This window comes from Jaminaea rosea (assembly GCF_003144245.1).
Source record: "Jaminaea rosea strain MCA 5214 unplaced genomic scaffold BDZ90scaffold_13, whole genome shotgun sequence".
Taxonomy (NCBI): Eukaryota; Fungi; Basidiomycota; class Exobasidiomycetes; order Microstromatales; genus Jaminaea; species Jaminaea rosea.
In genome coordinates, this window is record NW_020289987.1 from 146,467 (window position 1) to 166,708 (window position 20,242).

At 58.5% G+C, this 20,242-nt stretch overlaps 10 protein-coding genes across 10 annotated transcripts; 6 read left to right on the forward strand and 4 right to left on the reverse strand.

Annotated features, from left to right (window-relative positions):
* Positions 1 to 34: 34 nt before the first annotated feature.
* BDZ90DRAFT_222976 (ribosomal protein S2) lies at positions 35 to 1,102 on the reverse strand (the record flags this gene model as incomplete). The annotated part of the gene is made up of 1 exon (XM_025504553.1): positions 35 to 1,102. The coding sequence occupies one exon, from the start codon at positions 1,100 to 1,102 to the stop codon at positions 35 to 37; it is 1,068 nt and encodes a 355-aa protein (XP_025360351.1).
* Positions 1,103 to 1,782: 680 nt separating this feature from the next.
* Positions 1,783 to 4,334, forward strand: BDZ90DRAFT_233747 (putative SSB2-heat shock protein of HSP70 family, cytosolic). The gene is made up of 4 exons (XM_025506750.1): positions 1,783 to 1,883; positions 1,988 to 2,164; positions 2,252 to 2,536; positions 2,808 to 4,334. Exons 1-4 carry the CDS (start codon positions 1,814 to 1,816, stop codon positions 4,142 to 4,144), a joined length of 1,869 nt encoding a protein of 622 aa, XP_025360352.1. The 5' UTR covers positions 1,783 to 1,813; the 3' UTR covers positions 4,145 to 4,334.
* Positions 4,335 to 4,574: 240 nt separating this feature from the next.
* On the forward strand, positions 4,575 to 6,162 carry BDZ90DRAFT_61424 (putative ARG1-argininosuccinate synthetase). Its single transcript, XM_025509722.1, has 4 exons — positions 4,575 to 4,590; positions 4,696 to 4,744; positions 4,833 to 5,010; positions 5,086 to 6,162. Exons 2-4 carry the CDS (start codon positions 4,696 to 4,698, stop codon positions 6,134 to 6,136), a joined length of 1,278 nt encoding a protein of 425 aa, XP_025360353.1. The 5' UTR covers positions 4,575 to 4,590; the 3' UTR covers positions 6,137 to 6,162.
* Positions 6,163 to 6,187: 25 nt separating this feature from the next.
* On the reverse strand, positions 6,188 to 8,011 carry BDZ90DRAFT_265378 (hypothetical protein; the record flags this gene model as incomplete). Its single annotated transcript, XM_025508666.1, has 2 exons — positions 6,188 to 7,779; positions 7,978 to 8,011. 2 exons carry the CDS (start codon positions 8,009 to 8,011, stop codon positions 6,188 to 6,190), a joined length of 1,626 nt encoding a protein of 541 aa, XP_025360354.1.
* Positions 8,012 to 8,395: 384 nt separating this feature from the next.
* Positions 8,396 to 10,091, forward strand: BDZ90DRAFT_281140 (S-adenosyl-L-methionine-dependent methyltransferase; the record flags this gene model as incomplete). The annotated part of the gene is made up of 4 exons (XM_025509338.1): positions 8,396 to 8,916; positions 8,997 to 9,171; positions 9,241 to 9,819; positions 9,899 to 10,091. The coding sequence occupies 4 exons, from the start codon at positions 8,396 to 8,398 to the stop codon at positions 9,983 to 9,985; spliced, it is 1,362 nt and encodes a 453-aa protein (XP_025360355.1). The 3' UTR covers positions 9,986 to 10,091.
* A 220-nt stretch (positions 10,092 to 10,311) lies between these two features.
* BDZ90DRAFT_261949 (hypothetical protein) lies at positions 10,312 to 12,816 on the forward strand (the record flags this gene model as incomplete). The annotated part of the gene is made up of 1 exon (XM_025508427.1): positions 10,312 to 12,816. One exon carries the CDS (start codon positions 10,312 to 10,314, stop codon positions 12,814 to 12,816), a length of 2,505 nt encoding a protein of 834 aa, XP_025360356.1.
* Positions 12,817 to 13,166: 350 nt separating this feature from the next.
* BDZ90DRAFT_214007 (UBC-like protein) lies at positions 13,167 to 13,514 on the reverse strand (the record flags this gene model as incomplete). The annotated part of the gene is made up of 1 exon (XM_025504184.1): positions 13,167 to 13,514. A coding segment is annotated over one exon (348 nt), but the record flags the coding sequence as incomplete, so codon positions are not given.
* Positions 13,515 to 13,836: 322 nt separating this feature from the next.
* BDZ90DRAFT_222756 (histone-fold-containing protein) lies at positions 13,837 to 14,405 on the forward strand (the record flags this gene model as incomplete). The annotated part of the gene is made up of 2 exons (XM_025504540.1): positions 13,837 to 13,999; positions 14,065 to 14,405. 2 exons carry the CDS (start codon positions 13,837 to 13,839, stop codon positions 14,403 to 14,405), a joined length of 504 nt encoding a protein of 167 aa, XP_025360358.1.
* Positions 14,406 to 14,598: 193 nt separating this feature from the next.
* On the reverse strand, positions 14,599 to 16,818 carry BDZ90DRAFT_275646 (hypothetical protein). Its single transcript, XM_025508887.1, has 3 exons — positions 16,499 to 16,818; positions 16,144 to 16,383; positions 14,599 to 16,079 (listed from the first exon to the last, which is right to left on the reverse strand). The coding sequence occupies exons 1-3, from the start codon at positions 16,595 to 16,597 to the stop codon at positions 14,676 to 14,678; spliced, it is 1,743 nt and encodes a 580-aa protein (XP_025360359.1). The 5' UTR covers positions 16,598 to 16,818; the 3' UTR covers positions 14,599 to 14,675.
* Positions 16,819 to 17,005: 187 nt separating this feature from the next.
* Positions 17,006 to 20,136, forward strand: BDZ90DRAFT_233754 (kinase-like protein). Its single transcript, XM_025506751.1, has 4 exons — positions 17,006 to 17,462; positions 17,922 to 18,623; positions 18,702 to 19,585; positions 19,663 to 20,136. The coding sequence occupies exons 1-4, from the start codon at positions 17,163 to 17,165 to the stop codon at positions 19,907 to 19,909; spliced, it is 2,133 nt and encodes a 710-aa protein (XP_025360360.1). The 5' UTR covers positions 17,006 to 17,162; the 3' UTR covers positions 19,910 to 20,136.
* Positions 20,137 to 20,242: the final 106 nt, after the last annotated feature.

The following is a 20,242-nucleotide window of genomic DNA, read 5'->3' on the forward strand; positions in this document are numbered from 1 at the left end:
GTAGCATTGACGATTCGAACGTCTTCATGCCCGCCTAGTCATCGAAAATCTCAGCTCTAGCCTTCTCCTCCTGCACCTCTCTCGGCGCCTCAATCCCCTCACCGGCCATTCTCCTCTTGACCTTGTCCCTCCTAGCATGGTTGACCTGATCGCGTTCCCATTGGTCCGTGAGCAATTTCCTATCCTTCAGACCTTCCTGGCCTGCTTTGCTCAAGACGCCTACGATGAGCTCCAGTGCTCGGAGGCTCTCGTCGTTTGCCGGGATGGGGTAAGTGACGATGCGCGGGTCAACATCTGTGTCTACGATTCCGATGGTGGGAATGTTCAAGGCCGTAGCCTCGCGAATGGCGTGCAGATTGTTCTTTGGGTTGAGCACGATGAGCACGTCGGGCTGCAAGAGCTGACTAGCCAGCTTGGAGGGGGAAGGCTCCGAATTCACATCGGCGAAGGGCGAGTCCCTCGCCGCTGTCTGCCCTCCGATGGCAGCATTGCTCTTGTGCTGGGCGATGTAGTCATCCATACTTCCCATGATCGCCCTCTGAAGGATCTTGGGTGCATTGGAGAGGACTCCGGGTGTCCATCGCTCCGTAGTGACATGGAAGCCGTGCGAGCCCATACGAGCTGCGGCAGCAATGACTGCGGGGGAGGCGTCCTTCTGCGTGCCTACGATGAGGACTACACCATCGTTCCTGACGATATCGCGAACCACCCTGCAGGCTCTACGGAGTGCTGGCAGCGTCGCCCTTTCAATGTCAATCTGCGCAATGCCGTGACGAGTGCCGTAGATCCAGGGCTGGTAGGCCTTGGTCACTTTGGCCATCGAGTGGCCAACGTGGGCGGTCGCTGCAATCAAGTGCGACATCGTCACCTCGCGCGGTGAAGGGGGCTTGGTACGCATCTCTCTTGGATGCCATGCAGATGCGCGAGTCTGGGTGGAGCCTAGGTCAGAGAGTTGGGAGAGGGTGGTGCGGGTCTGGCGGCGCTGTGCAATTGCGGGGGCGTCCGTAGTAGTGGCGGCCGTGGCGGCGGCTTGAGTGTGCGATGTTGAAAAGCAGCGCTGCAGGGTGTGTCGAGATGGACCTGCGACGCTCGATGCTCGCATTGGTGCTGCCATGCTGATGCTGAGGATGCTAGGGATATGTCAGGACAAGATTGTGCTGCTCAATCGACCGACTCGTTCCGCCCTCGAAGTTGCGCAACTAGCTGGTCAGCCCGTCTGATCAGGCCGCCTGTCCGCTCGTCCGCTCGTCCGCTCGTCCGCCCGTCCGCCCGTCCGCCCGCCGCCTTCCGCCGCCTCCGCGATGACTCTGCGGCAGTAAGGAGTGGTGGTAGCACACAGATGCTAGACTTGAGAAGCCCTTTTTTCATTCGCTAAGCAACATTGACGCCACTCTCAGCACGATGACTGCAGATGATAGTTACTTTGCTCGACGTCGTTCTATGTGCAGCTTTGTGAGGCAGTCATCGCAGCGAGCTTCATGGTCTGACTGCTCTGAACCTGTCCGGGGCGGCGGCGGCGCATCGCTCGACAGCTGAACCCAACCCGGAACCGACCCTTCTTCGTGTGCTGCTTGGACGAAATTCTTACCTCGGCGCGGGCGCGGGAGAAGAACCGTCTGTCGCGAGCCAGATGGCGGCAAGGCGGAGGCAGGAGGAAGGCAAAGCAGGCAAGCAGCGCCAGGGCTCACAACGAAGGAGCCTTTCGCGGGCGGGCGGCCGCACTCTGGACTGGGAGCAGCTAGGGATTTTCGATCTTCTTCACCACCCACCACCCTACCACCCTTATCCTTACACCGCCCCCTTTTCATTCACAATGGCTTCGGAGCAGGTCCCCGCCGCTGAGGCTGCCAACGACGACGTCTTCCAGGGCGCCATCGGTATTGGTGCGTGCCACAACGATGAGCTGATGAGCAGCTGCGGCTACCTCCGCCGCGGCCAAGTTGACACGAAAGTAGCTCACACTCTGCATCCTACCATCCCCTCACAGACCTTGGTACCACGTACTCATGTGTTGCTCACTTCGTTCCTGGCTCTGAGCGAGTCGAGATCATCGCCAACGACCAGGGAAACCGCACCACCCCTTCATACGTCGCCTTCACCGAGTCTGAGCGTCTCATTGGTGACGCTGCCAAGAACCAGGCTGCCATGAATCCCAGGCAAACGGGTGCGTTGCAGCGACAACGGGCACGCTTTTTGAATCTATGCAGCCATACTGACCCGGCTTCTCCCCCTCCCCTCCTCACCTGCGCAGTCTTCGACGCCAAGCGTCTCATTGGCCGCCGTTATGACGACCCCGACGTCAAGAAGGACATGCAGAGCTGGCCCTTCAAGGTCATTGACCGTGATGGAGCCCCCGTCATCCAGGTCGAGTACCTCGGTGAGACCAAGCAGTTCTCCCCTCAGGAGATCTCTGCCATGGTCCTCTCCAAGATGAAGGAGATTGCTGAGGCCAAGATCGGCAAGGAGGTCAAGAAGGCCGTCGTCACTGTCCCCGCCTACTTCAACGACTCGCAGCGTTTGGCTACCAAGGACGCTGGTGAGTATGCGTGGCAAGATGACGAAACACAAGGGAGGTCCAATGGGGGGCGGGCGCCGGGATTACTCCACTACTTCTCGATATTCCATGCTAAGACTGAGGTCGCGGTGGGGCAACCCGCCGTTTGGCCAATGTGGAAGAAGAGATATTCGCACATGCTTGGCTGAGCGCACGGAGAGAGGATGAAGGCAGATGAGGAGGAACAGCATAACAGAGGCGCAGCAGCTGGCATACAGAGGCTGACCAATCTCTCTCCTTCCCTCTACGCCAGGCTCTATCGCTGGCCTCGAGGTGCTCCGTATTATCAACGAGCCCACCGCCGCTGCCATTGCCTACGGTCTCGACTCCAAGTCGTCGACTGAGAAGAACGTCCTCATCTTCGACCTGGGAGGAGGAACCTTCGATGTCTCGCTCCTCAACATCACCGGTGGTGTCTTTGCCGTCAAGGCCACGGCCGGTGACACCCACTTGGGTGGTGAGGACTTCGACGCTGCTCTCCTCGACCACTTCAAGAAGGAGTTTGAGCGCAAGAACAAGCTCGACATTTCCGACGACCCGCGAGCTGTTCGTCGTCTGCGTTCGGCCTGCGAGCGTGCTAAGCGCACTCTGTCCTCCGTCACCCAGACGACCGTCGAGGTTGACTCGCTCTTCCAGGGCGTCGACTTCTCGGCCAACATCACTCGTGCTCGTTTCGAGGAGATCAACGCCACTACCTTCAAGGGCACCATCGACCCCGTCTCCAAGGTCCTCAAGGACGCCAAGATGAACCCCGACAAGGTCGATGACATCGTCCTCGTCGGTGGCTCGACTCGTATCCCCAAGATCCAGTCCCTTGTCTCTGAGTTCTTCAACGGCCGTCAGCTCAACAAGTCGATCAACCCCGACGAGGCTGTTGCCTACGGTGCCGCCGTCCAGGCTGCTGTCTTGACCAACCAGACCTCGGACAAGACTGCCGACCTCCTCCTCCTCGACGTCGCTCCCCTCTCCCTCGGTGTCGCCATGCAGGGTGACGTCTTTGCCCCCGTCATCCCCCGCAACACCCCGATCCCGACGACCAAGTCGCGCACCTTCACGACCGTCGAGGACAACCAGCAGCAGGTCACTTTCCCCGTCTACGAGGGAGAGCGCACCCAGTGCAAGGACAACCGTCTTCTCGGCGAGTTCGAGCTCACCGGTATCCCGCCTATGCCCAAGGGCCAGGCCGAGCTCCTCACCACCTTCGAGGTCGACGCCAACGGTCTCCTGCGTGTCACTGCTCAGGACAAGGCTTCCGGCCGCACCGCCAACATTACCATCACCAACTCGGTCGGCCGTCTCTCTTCGACTGAGATCGACCAGATGATCAAGGACTCTGAGCAGTTCAAGAACTCGGACAAGGAGTTCCAGGCCCGCCACGACGCTCGCAACGACCTCGAGGCTTACGTTTCGTCCGTTGAGTCGACGATCAGCAACCCTGCGGCGACGATCAAGCGTGCTGGTAAGATGGAGGTCGAGCAGCAGCTCGCCAAGGCGCTGGAGGTTCTCGAGCTCGACTCGGCCACGTCAGACGACTACAGGAAGGCTTCGCTCCGCCTCAAGAGGGCGACCAACCGCGCTTTCCGCAACTAAGCATGTGCGTGCGCGATTGTGGGGCTTTTCTAGGAGGAAGTCAGTAGTGCGGGCGAGGCGATGTTGGAGGCTGTGATGATGAACTCTTTTTTCCTGGTCTCTTGCATCTGTTCTGTTCTCCCGTGGCTGCATCTTGGGTCTCGTCTCCTGTGATCTCTCTCCTTATCAAAAAGACGTCCTTTGACTCGGCCAGAAGAATGTGAAGCCGCGTAAGCGTGAGCACGATGATGATGATGATCACGGCGTCGGTTGCTGGTTGCTGGACATTGAGGCCTCGTTACGTTGTGCATTGTCGTCGCCGGCTTCGTCGGCTCATTGCCATCGGCGCTTGCTCTTGATCGGCGAGGTGCCCCCACGCCTGTGTGCACTTTTTCTTCACGCGGCCGAGTCAGACGAGGCCAGCCGCCCAAGGTCCGCCCGCTGCCATTTTGGTCGGAGGCGCGCAGGTGAGCGAGCGATAAGGCAGCGACGGCCGTCCGTGCGCTTAACAGGCAGTCTTTCTTCCTTTCTTCCTCCCATCACACGTATTCTACTCTCACAACATCACCAAGATGGCTTCATCAAAGGGAAAGGTTCTCCTGGCTTACTCTGGCGGTCTCGGTGAGTATCATCAAAGAGTGGGGAACACATCGCTGCTACGACTTGCTCATCATCACGGCTCTACCCAACGTACCGCACCCGCAACTAGACACGTCGACGATCCTGGCATGGCTCATCGACGAGGGCTACGACGTCGTCGCCTTCATGGCCGATGTCGGTCAGGAGGAGGACTTTGAAGTCGCTCGTAGCAAGGCGCTCAAGTGCGGTGCCAAGGACTTCATTCTCGAGGACCAGAAGAGGGAGTTCATCACTGAGCTCATCTACCCGTGAGCATGAACCAGCATATATTCACGAGATCCCCTCCTCTTACGCCATCTCATCCCTCCTCGTCCCACCAACAGCGCTGTTCAAGCCAATGCCATCTACGAGGACGTCTACCTGTTGGGCACCTCCCTCGCCCGCCCCGTCATCGCTCGCGGTATGATCGACGCCGCCGCCAAGCATGGCTGCCAATACGTAGCGCATGGCTGCACGGGCAAGGGCAACGACCAAGTGCGCTTCGAGCTCGCCTTTTACGGCCTCAAGCCCGACATCAAGGTCATCGCTCCCTGGCGCGACCCTGCCTTCTACAACCGCTTCGCCGGCCGATCCGCCCTCCTCGAATATGCAGAGTCCAAGGGCATCCCTGTCACGCAGACCAAGAGCAAGCCCTGGTCTACTGACGAGAATCTCTTCCACATCTCCTACGAGGCTGGCATCCTCGAGGATCCCAACACTACCCCTCCCGCTGACATGTGGAAGCTGACCAACTCGCCCGAGACGGCACCGGACCAGGGGGAGAAGGTTCAGATCACCTTTACCAAGGGCGTACCTACCTCTGTAAAGGTTGCCTCGACGGGCAAAGAGCACACCGACGCTGTCGACATCTTCTTCACCCTCAACAATCTCGCCCGCCTTCATGGCATCGGGCGATGCGATATCGTCGAGAACCGTTTCATCGGCGTCAAGTCTCGTGGATGCTACGAGACCCCCGCGGGCACCATTCTTCGTGCGGCGCACATTGACCTCGAGGGCCTCACGCTGGACCGTGAAGTTCGTCGCGTGCGCGATCAGATTGTCACGACCAAGTTCAGCGAGCAGCTCTACTACGGCATGTTCTTCACCCCCGAATGCAAGTACGTCCGATCCTGCATCCCCGGCTCGCAGGCTACCGTCAATGGTACCGTCTCGCTCAAGCTTTACAAGGGGAACACCATCGTTGAGGGCCGTGTCTCGCAGGAGCAGCTCTACGACGAGAAGTTCTCGAGCATGGACGAGCTGGGTGGATTCAAGCCCGAGGAGACGACCGGCTTCATTGAGGTCAATGCCATTCGTATCAAGCGATACGGTGTTGGGCAGGCGGAGAAGGGCAAGGGCGGGAGCAGTCTCAAGGCTGCCTACGCATTGGAGTAGACGTCGATGTGCACTTGTGAATGGTATTGTAATGAGGATATTTTCTTTCCTTTACGCCGCCTCCGGCACTACGACGCCAGCCTCGTCTTCGAGCTCTCTGACCGCTTCGACGGCCTCGTCAGGATAGCGGATGAAGAGACCCTGCAATTCGGCCATGCTGACTCCTCCTTTTGCTGCTGGCCGCCTTGTCGCCTTGCTGCGCTGCTGCCTTCGACTCGTCACAGAATCGTGAGCCTCGATATTTTCTGTCAGCTTCTCGCTGCCCGCTGCGTATCTACCGGTAGCGTCCAGGCCCAACTCTTTGCGCCTGAGCTGATTGACAGCCCTGACGGCATTTTCAAGCCTATCTTTGAAGCTCACAAGCTTCCCCACCTGCCCGTAGAAGCGCTCAAACAGATCCCCCGCCATCGTCTCATCCGCGTCGCCCAACTCCTCGATAAGATCAACCCTTCCTGGCCTGATCAGCGCAGGGTCCAGCGCCTCGACGTGATTGGTCGTCATCACTACCAATCGCGACTCGCTCGAGGCGATGCCGTCTAGGGCATTGAGCAGGCCGGAGAACGTGACAGAAGATGAAACGCCGGGCCTCTTTGTGGCTGCGCTGCTTTGCTCGGCGCCGTCAGACGAAGGCGGGGAGCGAGAGGGGAAAGCGGCATCTATGTCCTCCAGCAGAATGATGCTCCTTTCCGGGGCCATACTGAGCAAGTGGTTAAGCTTGTCGTCTGTCAGTCCCCTCTCCGATAGATTCAGCAAGCAGATGTTGAGGTCTAGCTCGCCTGCTAATGCCGAGATGATGCTCGTCTTGCCGCTCCCTGGCGATCCGTGTAGCAGGTAGCCTCGTCGGTAGGGAATACCGCGTTTGGCATACCACTCTCCTCTCCCCAAAAAGGCCTGGATATCCCCCACAAGCCTCTCCTTCTGTCCCCGCTGAAGGACGACACTCTCTAGCCTCCTCGCCTTTCTTGGATTACCAAAGGCACGCCACTCGACGCCCCACGCAGTGTACACCGTCGTTTTGCCTTCAACCTTGCTTGCAGCCATCTGCTCTGCCTCGGCCAACAAGGCAGGGAGTACAGACCGACACGAGTGTAGTGTAGTGAGCGTCAAAGTCTCCCATGGCGCGCCGGTGGTCACATCGATGAGCTTGCCGTGCCGCTCCCGTACCAGACGAAGCCAGACATTGCGATAGCGGAAGAAGTGGGTCCCGGGGCCGGGGACCAGGGAGAAGGTGGAGCGGGTCGGTCTGGTGTTGGTAGCCTGAGGCTGAGACGAGGGCAAAGGCCCACCTGATTGATAAGCTGCGGCCTCTTGTTGTGCGGCCGTTGGGCCTGATGCAGCGGCTGTCGAGGTGATGACGGCCAAATCGCGTGAGATGATCTTGACTGGCCTAGGCGCACTTCCAGCGAATCCAGCAAGATGCAGCCCGTCCTTGATCCACTCCCCTCTCCTCTGTCCCCCGCTCTGTGAAGCAAGGTGTTGTCTTCTTGCCTGTTCATCCATCCATGCCAGCAGCCACGAATGGGCACGATCCCTGCTAGGCACCTCGAGGGAGACGAGCAAGCGACGCTGGACTGTTGAGGCTCCTTGAATTATCCCCTTTCGTGCGAGAGAGATGGCAGTCCCAAAAATGAGAAGGGAGACGCCTGTAGAGAGAAGCGGATTGGAGGAAGGGTTGGTCAGGGAGTGCCAGATGCCGGCATTGTCTGCGGTAGGAGGAGTAGGAACGAAGGAGGAGGACGACGACGTGTGGTGGGGGACTGATTGTGTTGATGACCTCGAAGCCGCATCATCCAGACTTGGCCGTGATAGGCTGGACTGCGGTAGCGAAGAGCCGCTTTCACTCCCCGATGCCTTGGATAGGAGCAGTGAGGACATCGGGCTGGCGAGGAGTGGAGAAGAAATGACGGACTCGACAAAAGGTCAAAAGCGGAGGCACGGAAGCGCGATGTGAGGAGCCATCGCGTGCGAGGCGAGACTTGAGTCTACTCTACACCTACGATGCCTACGATGCGATGCCGCGATTTGTGGCCATCCGTTAAGAGCAAAACAAGCCTCGCCTTCCGAGCAGACCAATGTGCCCATCCAAGTGCGACCGGGACCTGACCGCGGAAGCTCAGCTTATAGGCACCAACCGGGAAAATCCATGTGCCCATCAACGGCATTGCGGCAAATCTATTTGCTATCACGAAGCTGCAGTATGTGACTTTTCGCTGCTGGCATCCAGCCTACTTCTCCATCCCTACCACTCTGCTTGTCGCTATGTCGCCCCCGACCAACGCCACTGAGTTCGCAGCTACTGAGGCTGTCCTCCAGCAAGCCCTCGCTGACTACAAGGCAGCCCTCGAGGTTGACAAGGTTCCGCCTCCCCACCTCAACGACTTCAAACCTGCCGTCTTGGATGACCCCAACTTCGTTCCTTCTCCCGCCCTTGGTCAGGCCACGATGACCCTCATCAGCTCCCTCGGTAGGATGACGCACATGGTCCAGACTAGCGTGGAACGCTACCGTCTTCTTTCCTTAGAGCACTGGATCAATCGATCCGTCGTGCTCGTCGACAAACAGAAGATTCCTCAGCTCCTGATCAATGCTGGCGACAAGGGAATGTCCGTCGAGGAGCTCGGACCCAAGGTCAATGTGCACCCTGAGCGCCTCCTTGCCACGCTCCGCCTCCTTGCCAACGAAGACATCTTCGTCGAGGTCAAGGAGGGTGTCTTTGCCCACAACAGGACTAGCATGGCACTCGCCCAGGTAGAACTTTGCAGCGCAACCGTTGGTCACCTGTGAGCTTGCGACGAGGAGCAACATGGTCTCGCGGACAATCGACTCACTCAAAACTCCTGACACTCTTATGCTTGCACAGGGCTTTCCACTCGTACCTTGCCGCAGTCGAGATGCCCCGAAAGTGGGCTGATTCCGCAAAGCAAGGCAAGATTGAGCCCGATGTTACGCTGTGGTCGGAGCAATTCGGGTACACGGGCAAGATGACCTACTGGCAGTACCTCGAGAGTGCTGGACTGACCCAGAGGTTCGCCACGGTGAGCACGATTCGAAGTGCCTGAATGCGCCGAGTCTGACTGACCGAGACTTGGCGCCATGGGCCGCAGATGATGGGCTGCATTCCCACAGGTAGCCTCGCTCAAGCCTTCGACTTCTCTGGTCTCCTCGGTAACGGCACCACCATCGTTGATATCGGTGGCGGGCGCGGCACTACGCTCATGGCCATTCTTGACCGCTACCCTACACTCAAAGGGATTGTGCTCGACATGGCTCCCGTGCGTCAGGCCTTTGATGACTATTGGCGGGACAGCACTGTCGTCAAAGAAGGGCGCATCACCTTCGAGGTGGGCAACTACTTTGATGAGCAGCCCGAGAAGCGTCGCAACGAACAAGGCTATCACTATCTTGTTCGTTGCATCTTGCATGACCTACCCGACGACAAGGCTGTGACGGTCCTCCGCCGCATTGCTGCGGCCATGCATTCTTCCTCCAAGCTGATCGTCATCGACGAAATCATGCAGCCTGCCCTTCCTCAGCCCGTTGGCACCAAGCCCCTTCCCTTGGAGACGCCTCCTGGACCTCTGCCTGCCTCGGGAGGGATGGCCAAGACCTTCCGCAATCTGCTCGATCTCGAGATGCACGCAAGCTTCAATGCAAAGGAGAGGACGAAGAAGGACTTCGAGGCGGTGAGCATGCCGACCGTGGCGGAGGAGGCATAGCGCTAGCCACTCATAATCTGCACTCTGCGTTTTGTCTGCCGCACAGCTCTATGCTCAAGCTGGCTTGAAGCTGGTCAAGACTGCTCACTTCACCGCCTCGTACCCTTTGCAGGTGGTCGAGCTCGCCCTCTAGACGTGCAACGGGGGCCAGAAGGGTTACCCTCAGAATGAGCTGACGGGCGTGATCCATACCTCTTTCCTCGCTCTCTTGGCTCAATGATACACGTCCTGCTTGTGCTGCGTCTGCAGAGAAGTCTGATCTTGAGCGTTGGCTGAGGCCGCTCCCTTAGACTAGCAGGTCGATTCCTGACACGTGGCTCTTCCCGGCCCTCAGCCAATTGTGGAGCCCGCCTGCGACGCGTATCATATTCGCGTGCTTTTGATTCCATTCCACAGCTTGAGATCTCGAAGCCATCTCCTACGAGCATGACGGCAGGCTAGCCTTGCTTAGCAGCTGCGATGGACGACATCGCAGAAGCTTCGGCATCGAGCTCGAGCCAGCAGCGTCGTGGCCGTAGCAACCGTGTAGCCCCACTCTCAGTCCAGAGCTACCATGCTCGTCGTGGCTACTTCAGCGTGTCCGATCTCGTCGGCCCGCTATGGTGCGAGCAGGCATTCACGTACAACATCCTCGGACTGGGACACCTGCCAGTCTCTGAGAGGCCTGCAACTATTACGCTTCCTTCGGGCAATGTCATCCAGCCAGATCGGACCATCGCTGAGCGTCGTGAAGAGATACAAGTCCAAGGACGAGAGGTCCATGCTAAGCTTGAGCGCGAGATCCATCCGGTACAGGTCTACGTGCACACCAAGACGGAGGAGGACGATTGGGCGCTACGCCTGCTGCGCCTCGTCATTGGGTTGCGCTCGCTCCTCGATCGGGGCTGTGTTAGGGAGCTGCCCATCGTCGGCTGGATGCAGCACCATCTCGTCGTCGGCGTCATTGATGAGATCTCGCGCAAGCCCGTGAGGCAGCCTAGACGACCACCTGCAGCTCCTGCCATTCCGTCGGTTGAGCTATCAGAGGATCAGAGCAAGCTTCCCTTCGCCTCTGTATCTGTATCTAACCCTCTCGCGCCAGCTGGGTTCGTATCGCAGGCCCGCTCGCCAGGCAAGAAAGTGTGGGCATCGCAAGAAGAGTGGAAAGCGCACCAACGCAAGGTCGAGGCGGCCAAGAAGTCTGCAGCAAAGAGCAAAAAGCCGTCTACTTCATCGCCGAAGCGTGCGAAAGGAGCATCGAGCTCCTCGCCGCCTGCTTCTCCGGAGGCAAAGAGACAAAAGGGACTCGCAGCATTTGCTGGATTCAGCGCCAAGGCGAAGCAGGAGCGCGAGCCCTCTACATCAATCTCTTCGATCGCAGACCCGCCTGTGTCGGCCCCTCCTTCGACTCCTCCTCAACCTTCGACGCCTCCTCTTCCCATGCAGGTCAAGCCTCGTCCGCATGCCTTTTACATGTGCGATACCAAGACGCGCCTGTTCAACTCCTTACCCGCAGCAGAAGACCAGCGTGCTGGCCGCCTCCAGCTGCAGATCTATCGTCGCCTCTTCGATGGACTCTGCCTCGGAGCGGTCGAGCGATCTAAGGATTACCGAGCTAGTCAAGGGGACATCGAGCGGAGAGGAGGAGCCTTCAATGGTGAATCTGCTGTCATGCCCGAAGATGACAACTACTTGAACCTCGATCCAGAAGCACAGGCCCTTGACTTCGCTGCGCTCTTCGCATCCCTGGACCTCAACGCAGAGAGACGCCTGAGCGACGTCTTCCTCGACGACTCGACCGAGCTTCTTGAGGATGTCGACCTCTCCAAGCTATCCCTCGACGCCAAGTCCGCTTCGTCACCGTTCAGCAGCTCAACTTCCACTATGAAAGCCGCATCCCGCCTCACCACGCTCAGCGACGTAGTTCGACTCGTCGACGCAACAGTGCTCGAGCTCATCAATGCAGCGCAGCGCGATGCCGGACAGGCCCTCTCACCAGATTCTGCCCTCACGAGGGAGCACGCAGCGGTCCTTCATCCCGAGCTGAGCCTCGTCTACCGGCTGCAGGACAAGCGCGGCAAGTGGACGCGCAACAAATCGCAGCAGCAGCGCCTCACCACCAAGACTAAGAAGCAGAATGAGAAGCGGGAGCCAGCCTACCATATCAGTGACGAAGAGGATGAAGCGGAACTGCGTCTGGCGCTACAGCTGAGCCTTGAGGGGCAGGCGGGGGCACTCACAGAGAAGGAGACCTCTGCTGCCGCGACTCGTACAGTGGCCATGCCATCTTTGCCGCCGAGCCAGGGAGCGCGCAGGAGTCGTCGGCTGGCGAGTAGAAGAGCGGCGGCGTACAGTCCGGGGAGGCCGGCTGATAGCACGACGAAAGGGCTGGAGGGCTCTCCTGCACCTGCTACTACCGCCGCCCAGCCTGCTCAGCCAGCTCGACCAACCGAATCTCTGAGACCTACAACACCAGATCGAGCTCGAGCATCGACATCTCAGTCCTCCAGGCTGATAGGCATCTCCCACTTCCCTCACTCCCCCCCCGACCTCACAAACCACCTCATCTCAGTCCTCGACTTTTGGCTCGGTCGACGCCCTGCAACGGGCGTGAGCGAAGATCACTCGTGGCGATGTAAGGGTTGCGAGTTCAGAGAAGGGTGCGAGTGGCGCGAGGCGAGGGGTGAGGAGAAGAGAGAGTGGGCAATGAAGAGGAGGGAGGAGAAGAGAGAGGAGGCGAACGGCAGGGCAGGAGAGGCAAATCAGCAAGAGGACGACCAAGATGAGGAGGCAGCATTGTGGCTTTCCTTCGGGGGTGGAAGGGGGGAGACGCTCCATGTTGGTGCCGATGAAGAGGCGCTCAATCACGACGAGGAGGACTTTGCGCTTCTCGATGCGCTGGAAAGCCAACATGCGTCAGTAGCCGTTGAGGGAGGCGCCGCACCAGCACCAGAACCAGAACCAGACGTCGGTACGCCATCGTAAAGGCAGTAGTAGTGTGCAGTGTCACGAGAGTAGAACCTTGTTCAATTTTGTGCTCGATTTGGCCCAATCGGGCAGTGACTGCACCAGCGGAATCCATCTTGTCTGCTCACGCTACTTGGCACCCACCACCATCTATGAAACGAGCCCTGTCTCTCTCTTGCGCCCTCCTTGGTTGGAATCGGGGATATCAGTACGTGGTTCCCTCTGCTGGCTGAGGGAGTTTGCGGTTGGCAGCAGAGGCCATGTCTCTGGGCGAATAGAATGAAAGTGGCTGGTGAGCAATCGCCCATTGTGTGATGAGCCCACCCGCAGACAGGCTCCGGCAGAGGTTCTTGACGTATGGCATACACTCACCTCCTCAGCTCAACAAGGATCGTCTCGAGCGAGTAGTCCCTCTTCCACTTGGCCAAGACGGGGAACGACTTGTCGGAAACCTTTCCATCCCCACCCACGCAAGGGAGATTGATCCTCGTCACGAAGCGCACCGTAGGCGGCTGGTCTGGGTAGCTCTCACCGCAGTGGATGCTGAGCGAGTAAATCCTATTCTGGTGGACAGAGTGTGAAGGCCCGATAATGGTAGCGTTCCAGTTAGACATGAGGGTGTCGGTCCCATCGTCGAGGCCGTATGAGCACGATCCATCGCCAAGACCCTTTTCGCCCTTTTCGAGCTCCTCAAGGAGGCGGAAATTGCGTGGAACTAGGATTGCGAGGGGATGGCGGGGAAGGGGGTACAGAGGTAAGCATAGGGGATGGGGAGGTGCTTGCGCCTGCGCCTCACTCTTTGCCATGTCCGTCAATCCGCTCGTGTGGATGTGGTTCGAGTAGCAAGATGATTGGGTCGTGGACCGGTGGTGTGGGGCCTTGACTTGACCCTTTGAAGTGGGTGTGAGTGGAGCTGCCTGTCCGCCGGCTGGTCTGGTCTGAAAGGGCGCCACGCGTCTGGCGACGACGACCTGCACTCCCGTCCCGCTCTCGACGGATGATGGCTTAATTGCCATCCTAACCACCACGCCTGCAACGATGCCTAGGCGTGCTAAGGCCTCGACGGCCGCAGAGGCGTCTTCTAGTAGTAGCAGTGCTGCTCGCGGTCCTCAGCTCAAGTTCCCCGTGGCTAGAATCAAGAAGATGATGCAGGCGGATGAGGATGTGGGCAAGGTGGCTCAGGCTACGCCCGTCGTCATCTGTGAGTGGAGCGCTAACACAGCAAAGCACATCGAGATTGACCCAGTCATGCGATCCTTCTTGCAGCCAAAGCCCTCGAGCTCTTCCTCGCCGACGTCGTCTCCTCAACCGTCGCTCAGACTCAGGCAAAGGGGGCGCGCAAAGTCACGCCTCATCACCTCAAGCGCGCCGTACACGACAACGAGACGCTCGACTTCCTCAAGGACATCGTCGATAAAGTACCAGACCCAGTCGAGGGGCAAGGATCAGGAGCAGGTGGCGGCAGGAGGGCATCCAATACCACCGGGCCTAGGAAGAGGGCTGCCCCTGCTGCCAAGAAAGAGGAAGACGAGGATGGGCAAGAAGAGGAAGAGGAAGATGATGAGGACGAGGCCTCCGTCAAGCGGGCCAAGAGGGAGCAGAGCTAGAAGGGCAGGTTATAAAGGGAGGCTCACTTCGACGAGCGCCAAGCGAAGTGATGCCTTGTACTTGTATCTTTGAATCTACATCACATCATCTCGTGGTCATCGTCATCATCATCATCACCGCAGCCTGTCTCGGCGACGTACGCACACGCGGGGACACGCGCTCGCACATGCGCATGCACACACACCAGACGGCGAAGCTCTCAGTAAGATAGTTGATTGATCATCAATCCCCACCTCCAGCATGTATATCTCCTCCATTCCCTCGCCTTACTACTTCTTCAGCCTCTGCCTCTCAGCCCTCTGCCTCTTCCTCAACTTCTTGTACTTCATTTTGTTCATCTTCTTGAGCCTCTTCCTCCTCGTACTGTCCATCTGCACCACGACATCCTCTCCTTGCTCCCCAACCGTCTTCGTATCCTCAATGGTCATATTCTGCGTCGGTCGGACAGCGATGGTTTCGAGACCGCGACTTCTAACTTCGCTCCCGGCCGGGAAAGCGCGCAAGGATCTCAAATTCATCAGGCCCTCGCGCATAGAGGGGAGGCGAGCCGTACGGCCTCCATTGACGCTCGCGTCCATCTGGGCAAGAACGCGGGTCCATTCGAGGGCGGCGCGCGTCTGATCCTGAACGAGGGCATGGCCCAACCAGAGGTTGACGTCTTCGAGCGAGCCGTGTGAAAGGGGCCAGACAGGTGACGAAGCTGGTGATGAGGCTTCTAAAGCTTCGACGTCGAGGTCCTCCTCCTCCTCGAGGGATGAGCGCTCGTCGCTGCGCACTTGGTAGCTGGTTACATCGTCGAGGCCCTTGACATTTGCTGCCGCTTCAGAAGCCACAGGCGCTGGTGGGGCTTGGTACGCGTTGCCGAACCTAGCAAGGTACGAGGCAACACCTCGACCCCATTCGGCGCGAGCTCCCTCTGGCTCTCCGACGACGACGAGGTCTGCCTCAGGGCCAAGGGACTCCGCGACAGTCGTGTCCTCTCCTCTCTCCAGAGCAGACGAAACGGCACGAGCCTTCTCTGCTTGCCATGCTTGCTCTTGTGCAATGGAGACGTGCAATGAGAGGGGTGTCTTTGCCTTTGGCTTTCCTGCTGATGGTGAGAGGATGCTGTCGAAGGACGAGGAAGATATGGAACGCAGAGGTGGAAGATGAAGGGAGAAGCTGAGAAACTTGACGCGGGATGAGCTATTGTCGTCCTTTGATGGTGAGGCCAGGAGACTGGAGAGGAGCTTCTGCTCTGCGGTCATGTCTGCGTTTGCGTCAACGGGAGTCAGGGATGCGCCTCCAGTCATGTCCTTGAACATGGCTCCCCTCGCTTCGGGTGAAGCCGCTTCGAGTTTTTCGCGCATCTCCATCATCCTCTCGACGAGGGCGGTAGCCTTGCGCTTGATCTCTGCATCAATGCTCCTGCCGGCGGCCATCTTGTTGTCAGGACTCTCGGGTAGGACGACGACCATTGCATTGGCATTGGCGGCCATCGTGGATGCTGCATCAAAGTGCGAGGCGTCGGTCGATCCACCGAATGCGTGTGATTTGTCGAAGATGTTGTTGTGCTCCAGGAGAGGCCTGCCTTGGGAAAAGAAGGCCTGAAGGCCGACGGAGATCTGAGAGTGAGGTGGCGGGCGAACAGGGACGACTGCATCGTGGAGGGAGAGGCCTGAGAACTTGAGGGCCTGTCGAGCTGACTTGGATGATGACGATGGCGAATTTGTGTGGGAGAGGCTAGATCGACGCAACGTTGCTGATCGGGAGCGATGTCGTGAGCGAGTAGCGGTAGAAGGGGATGCTGCGCTGGTGCTGCTCGATCGACGATGAGTCGTCGGCGGTTGGGCGGCCCTTGACGACGATGGAGAGGAACCGGCAACGGTTGCCGGCGCTGCTGCTGCTGCTCCTCCCGCAATGCGAAACAGAGATCGTGGTTGTAGCGCCCTCGATCTCATCATGGCCGAATACTGAGTGACGAGTCAGGAGTGATGGCTACAAGTTGAAAGGCAGACAACGTCGATGGCGGACTGAGGGCGAAGTCGACCCGTCGACGTCGTTGACCGCGCGCCAACTCAGTCTGCCTGTCCTGTCCGCCTGGTTGACTGACTTGCCTCTGCAGACCATCGTCGAGGCGACCTTCAACAAGCTCCTCGAGGGGGCTATGAAACAGGTCAATGGTCACACAATCGGGGAACACGAGGGTCATTGAGTGTGACACTAGGTAATCACTACTGGTCTATGCTGCTGATGCCTTGGCTAGACCATGGTGTTACTGTGAGCGCTTGCCCGACTAGCTTAGCTTCGCCCGCTCCGGTCTCTCAAGGGTCATTCTCCCGATGCTGCCATTTTCGCTGCGATATGGCAGCCTCGCCTTCTTCGTCGCTTTGTACCGTCCCCCTTTATGCCCTTTGTATGCACTGCTCCTCTTTGTTTGCCATTGCTGGAGCTAGCTACGTCGTGAGCTCACCGAATTGGTGCCGGGGCGGCCGAGGCGGCGGCGGCGGGTCCTGGGGGTCCTGACCTCGTCGTGCTGCGCGTGGCCGCGTGGGCTGAGGATAAGCGGAGGTGGACGAGGCTGTCTCTGGCTGCCCGCCCTGGCGCACGTCGTCGTCGCCGTCGCGCACAATTGGTCCCCACTGACCCACTTGACTCTCTGCCTTACCATCTCACTCGAGAGAGGCTTCCTCTTTCTCTCGCTCATCTCCTTCATCACCATCATCTAGAGGGTCTACCTCTCTCGCTCTTCAGAGCCACTCTTGACCGCCGCTACCATGTCGTCGCGCACGACAGCGGCAGCCAAGCGCCGACGCACCAATGGCGGCACAGCGACAACGACGACGACGACGGCGACAGGCGACCTCACCAATGACTCTTTCAATGCACCTGAGGCATCCACATCAGCCCAACCCGTTGGCTCTCACAATGGCAGAGATACTAGCACATACTCGTCATCGACAGCAGGCTTAGGCAACACCTCGACGACGTCGATGATGGGATCCACCTCCACCGCGTCGGGTCTCAGGAGAAGCGCGAGAAATCTCAGGAGCGTAGACGAAATGATCGGAGGAAAGGTAAGCATCACAGACTAGTCGATACCGGTAAATCAGCGCGCGAGCTTGTATGCAGTGTGGACCATCGAGAGCATGTGAGCAGCAACGCGGCAGCGCCATTCGCGAGCCGCGTGATGTGAGCTGCGAAGGGCAAGCTGCGAAGCGCGCGAGGATGGGAGCAAATGGTGGGGAACAACGTCGTTTGCCGCTCTGCTCCCCTTCAATGCCGTAGCCGCTGGCGCGACCCCGGGTAGGTGGTTGACGATGACCTCGTCTCCCGTTCGCCTCGTCTCGTTGTGTCAGGTTGCTCAAGTTGGAGCTGCTGCTGGCGCTGGCAAGGCTTCTGGTTTGCCAGCCCTCGAACCTCCTGTCCCCAAGCCTCCTCGTCGTCATTCTGCTACTCGTCGCCCTCGCTCTGGCCCAACGAAACGACAGCCGCAACGCGTCCCTGCACGTACTCACACGTCCTCCCGCTCTCAGGTGCAAAAGGTCTTCCTTCTGGACGAAGACGATGACGACGAGGCTCCTCCCGCCAGACCACTCGCCGACGACCTCTCCAATGGCCACAAAGAAGGCAGTGGGGCCGCCAGCCTGGCGAGGCTCAACGGAAATAGCACCAATCACGCAGCACAAGGCGTAGGCACGAAGGGCAAGCGCAAGGCTCAAGCATCCCCGCCGCCACAGCCACCTCCGCAAGCTACGTCTTCCACCTCTTCGTACGATGCGGCCAAGAAGAGGCGAAAAGATGAGGCGGAGCCGCTCGCTCAGAGCTCCATCTCAAAGCAGTACCAGGATGCCATGCGGGCGCAGCACGGCAATCTGGCCCAGAGCTCCATCTCGATGCAGTACGAGAGGGCGATGAAACAGCAGAGGGAGAGGGATGCGGCGCAGATGGCCCCCAATTCGATCTCGCAGCAATACGAGCAGGCTATGCGGGCTCAGCAAGAGCGACAGGCGGCTCAAGGTTACCCTCAGACTGTTCCAAGCGGCGCCGTTGGAGACTGGAGCTACCATCAACAGCAACCACTCGCAGGATACCCAAGCTCGTCGTCAACGGCCAACTATCGCGGCGGCTACCCTTCAGGCGGCGCGTCGCTCATGCCACCCGTTGCCAATGGCCACGCATCAACAGCCAACAGGCAACAGATTCTGGACTCAGCAGATCAAGCTTCGAGGCGTCTGGTGAGTAGCTGTACGCGAAATTTTCCGCGATCTGGCGTCTTGATGACTGATGCTCTCTTCTGTTTCGCTCCAACCCAGATGTACGACCGTGCTCTTCAACAGCAGCCACCGCCAGCAGCTCCATTGCCCATCGATGATAAGGACGGCCACTTCATCGTTCGAGAAGGTGACTGGATCAGTGACCCTCGCGGGGGAGAACATCGCTACAAGATCCTCTCTCAGCTAGGTCAAGGTACGTTCGGCAAAGTTGTAGAGTGCTTTGATCGGCTACAAAGACGCTACGTCGCCATCAAGGTCATTAGGGCTATCCAGAAATATCGGGATGCCAGTCAGATTGAGATCAGGGTACTGCGCACTCTCAGCGAGAACGACCCAGCCAACGAGAACAAGTGTATCCACCTTCTCGACACCTTTTCCTACCGCAACCACGTATGCATCGTCTCTGAACTGCTGGGCAAGTCTGTGTTCGACTTTCTCAAGGACAACCAGTTCAACCCGTTCCCGCCTGCTCATATTTGGAGCTTCGGGCAGCAGCTTCTCAAGAGCGTCGCATTCTTGCATCGCCTCAACCTGGTCCACACTGATCTGAAGCCGGAAAACATCTTACTCGTCAACTCTGAGTACGACTATCAGCCGGTGTCACGGCGAGCCAATGCGAGGAGAAGAAAGGTGCTCAAGGACACGGACATCCGCTTGATCGACTTTGGCAGTGCGACGTTCAACGACGAGTACCACTCGCAGGTCGTCTCGACTCGACACTACCGTGCTCCAGAGATCATCCTCAACATGGGTTGGTCATTCCCTTGCGACGCTTGGTCGGTTGGCTGCATTCTCATCGAATTCTACACCGGTGAGGCCTTGTTCCAGACGCACGACAATCTGGAGCACTTGGCCATGATGGAGCAAGTGCTTGGGCCGATGCCAGACTCGTTCAGGCGCAAGGCAGAGACGTTCAAAGCAGAGTGAGTAGCAGCTGAGACATTGCGTCGTGGCAGAGGATCGAAACGCTTACGCTCGCTCCCACAACCTTTCCTCCCAGATACTTCCGTAATGGTCGCCTTGACTTCCCCAACAACGAGACACCCAAAGCGAGCAAGAAGTACGTCTCGGGCATGCGCAAGCTCCCCGACCTGCTTAGCAAGGCAACGACGTGGAAGAAGCACAATGAGCGCTTCCTCCACCTGCTACGCCGTCTGCTCGAGTTCGACCCGGCTAAGCGCATCAAGGTGTCCGAGGCTCTCAAGCACCCGTATTTCGAGCTCGCACCGAACGAGATTCCTCCCTAGACTGCACATGTAGGACTTTGGCTGTATGACTGTTCACGGGGTTTCACTTGTCGTATCACCATCATCATCATCAGCACCACCTCAACTCACATCACTCAGTGTCAACGCGCCGCTACTCCATCGGAGGGTATATATGCCTGCCGCTCCTCTAGCGACGTCCACGACTCCTTTTCCTCTTGAACCGACTTGTATTACATCAATATATTCACTGATTGCTTGACTACTCTACTCTACTTGGAAGCAGTCTGAGGGCTGCTGAGCCATAGGTCGTTTGCTGCTTGGTCTGTCGACGAAAACGGGGTGGTCTGACCGCGCGCGGACTCGGCCCTGGCA

Bases quoted from the DNA above. Each gene is read 5' to 3' on its own strand.
- BDZ90DRAFT_233754 (XM_025506751.1), top strand. From the start codon at position 17,163: ATGTCGTCGCGCACGACAGCGGCAGCCAAGCGCCGACGCACCAATGGC. The intron at 17,463-17,921 runs GTAAGCATCACA...TCCCGCTCTCAG, and splicing joins ACGAAATGATCGGAGGAAAG to GTGCAAAAGGTCTTCCTTCT. The intron at 19,586-19,662 runs GTGAGTAGCAGC...CTTTCCTCCCAG, and splicing joins GCAGAGACGTTCAAAGCAGA to ATACTTCCGTAATGGTCGCC.
- BDZ90DRAFT_275646 (XM_025508887.1), bottom strand. From the start codon at position 16,597: ATGACCCTCGTGTTCCCCGATTGTGTGACCATTGACCTGTTTCATAGC. The intron at 16,384-16,498 runs GTCAGTCAACCA...TTCAACTTGTAG, and splicing joins ACGATGGTCTGCAGAGGCAA to CCATCACTCCTGACTCGTCA. The intron at 16,080-16,143 runs GTTGCGTCGATC...TCAGCTCGACAG, and splicing joins CATCGCTCCCGATCAGCAAC to GCCCTCAAGTTCTCAGGCCT.
- BDZ90DRAFT_61424 (XM_025509722.1), top strand. From the start codon at position 4,696: ATGGCTTCATCAAAGGGAAAGGTTCTCCTGGCTTACTCTGGCGGTCTC. The intron at 4,745-4,832 runs GTGAGTATCATC...ACCCGCAACTAG, and splicing joins GGCTTACTCTGGCGGTCTCG to ACACGTCGACGATCCTGGCA. The intron at 5,011-5,085 runs GTGAGCATGAAC...TCCCACCAACAG, and splicing joins ATCACTGAGCTCATCTACCC to CGCTGTTCAAGCCAATGCCA.
- BDZ90DRAFT_233747 (XM_025506750.1), top strand. From the start codon at position 1,814: ATGGCTTCGGAGCAGGTCCCCGCCGCTGAGGCTGCCAACGACGACGTC. The intron at 1,884-1,987 runs GTGCGTGCCACA...ATCCCCTCACAG, and splicing joins CCAGGGCGCCATCGGTATTG to ACCTTGGTACCACGTACTCA. The intron at 2,165-2,251 runs GTGCGTTGCAGC...TCACCTGCGCAG, and splicing joins CATGAATCCCAGGCAAACGG to TCTTCGACGCCAAGCGTCTC.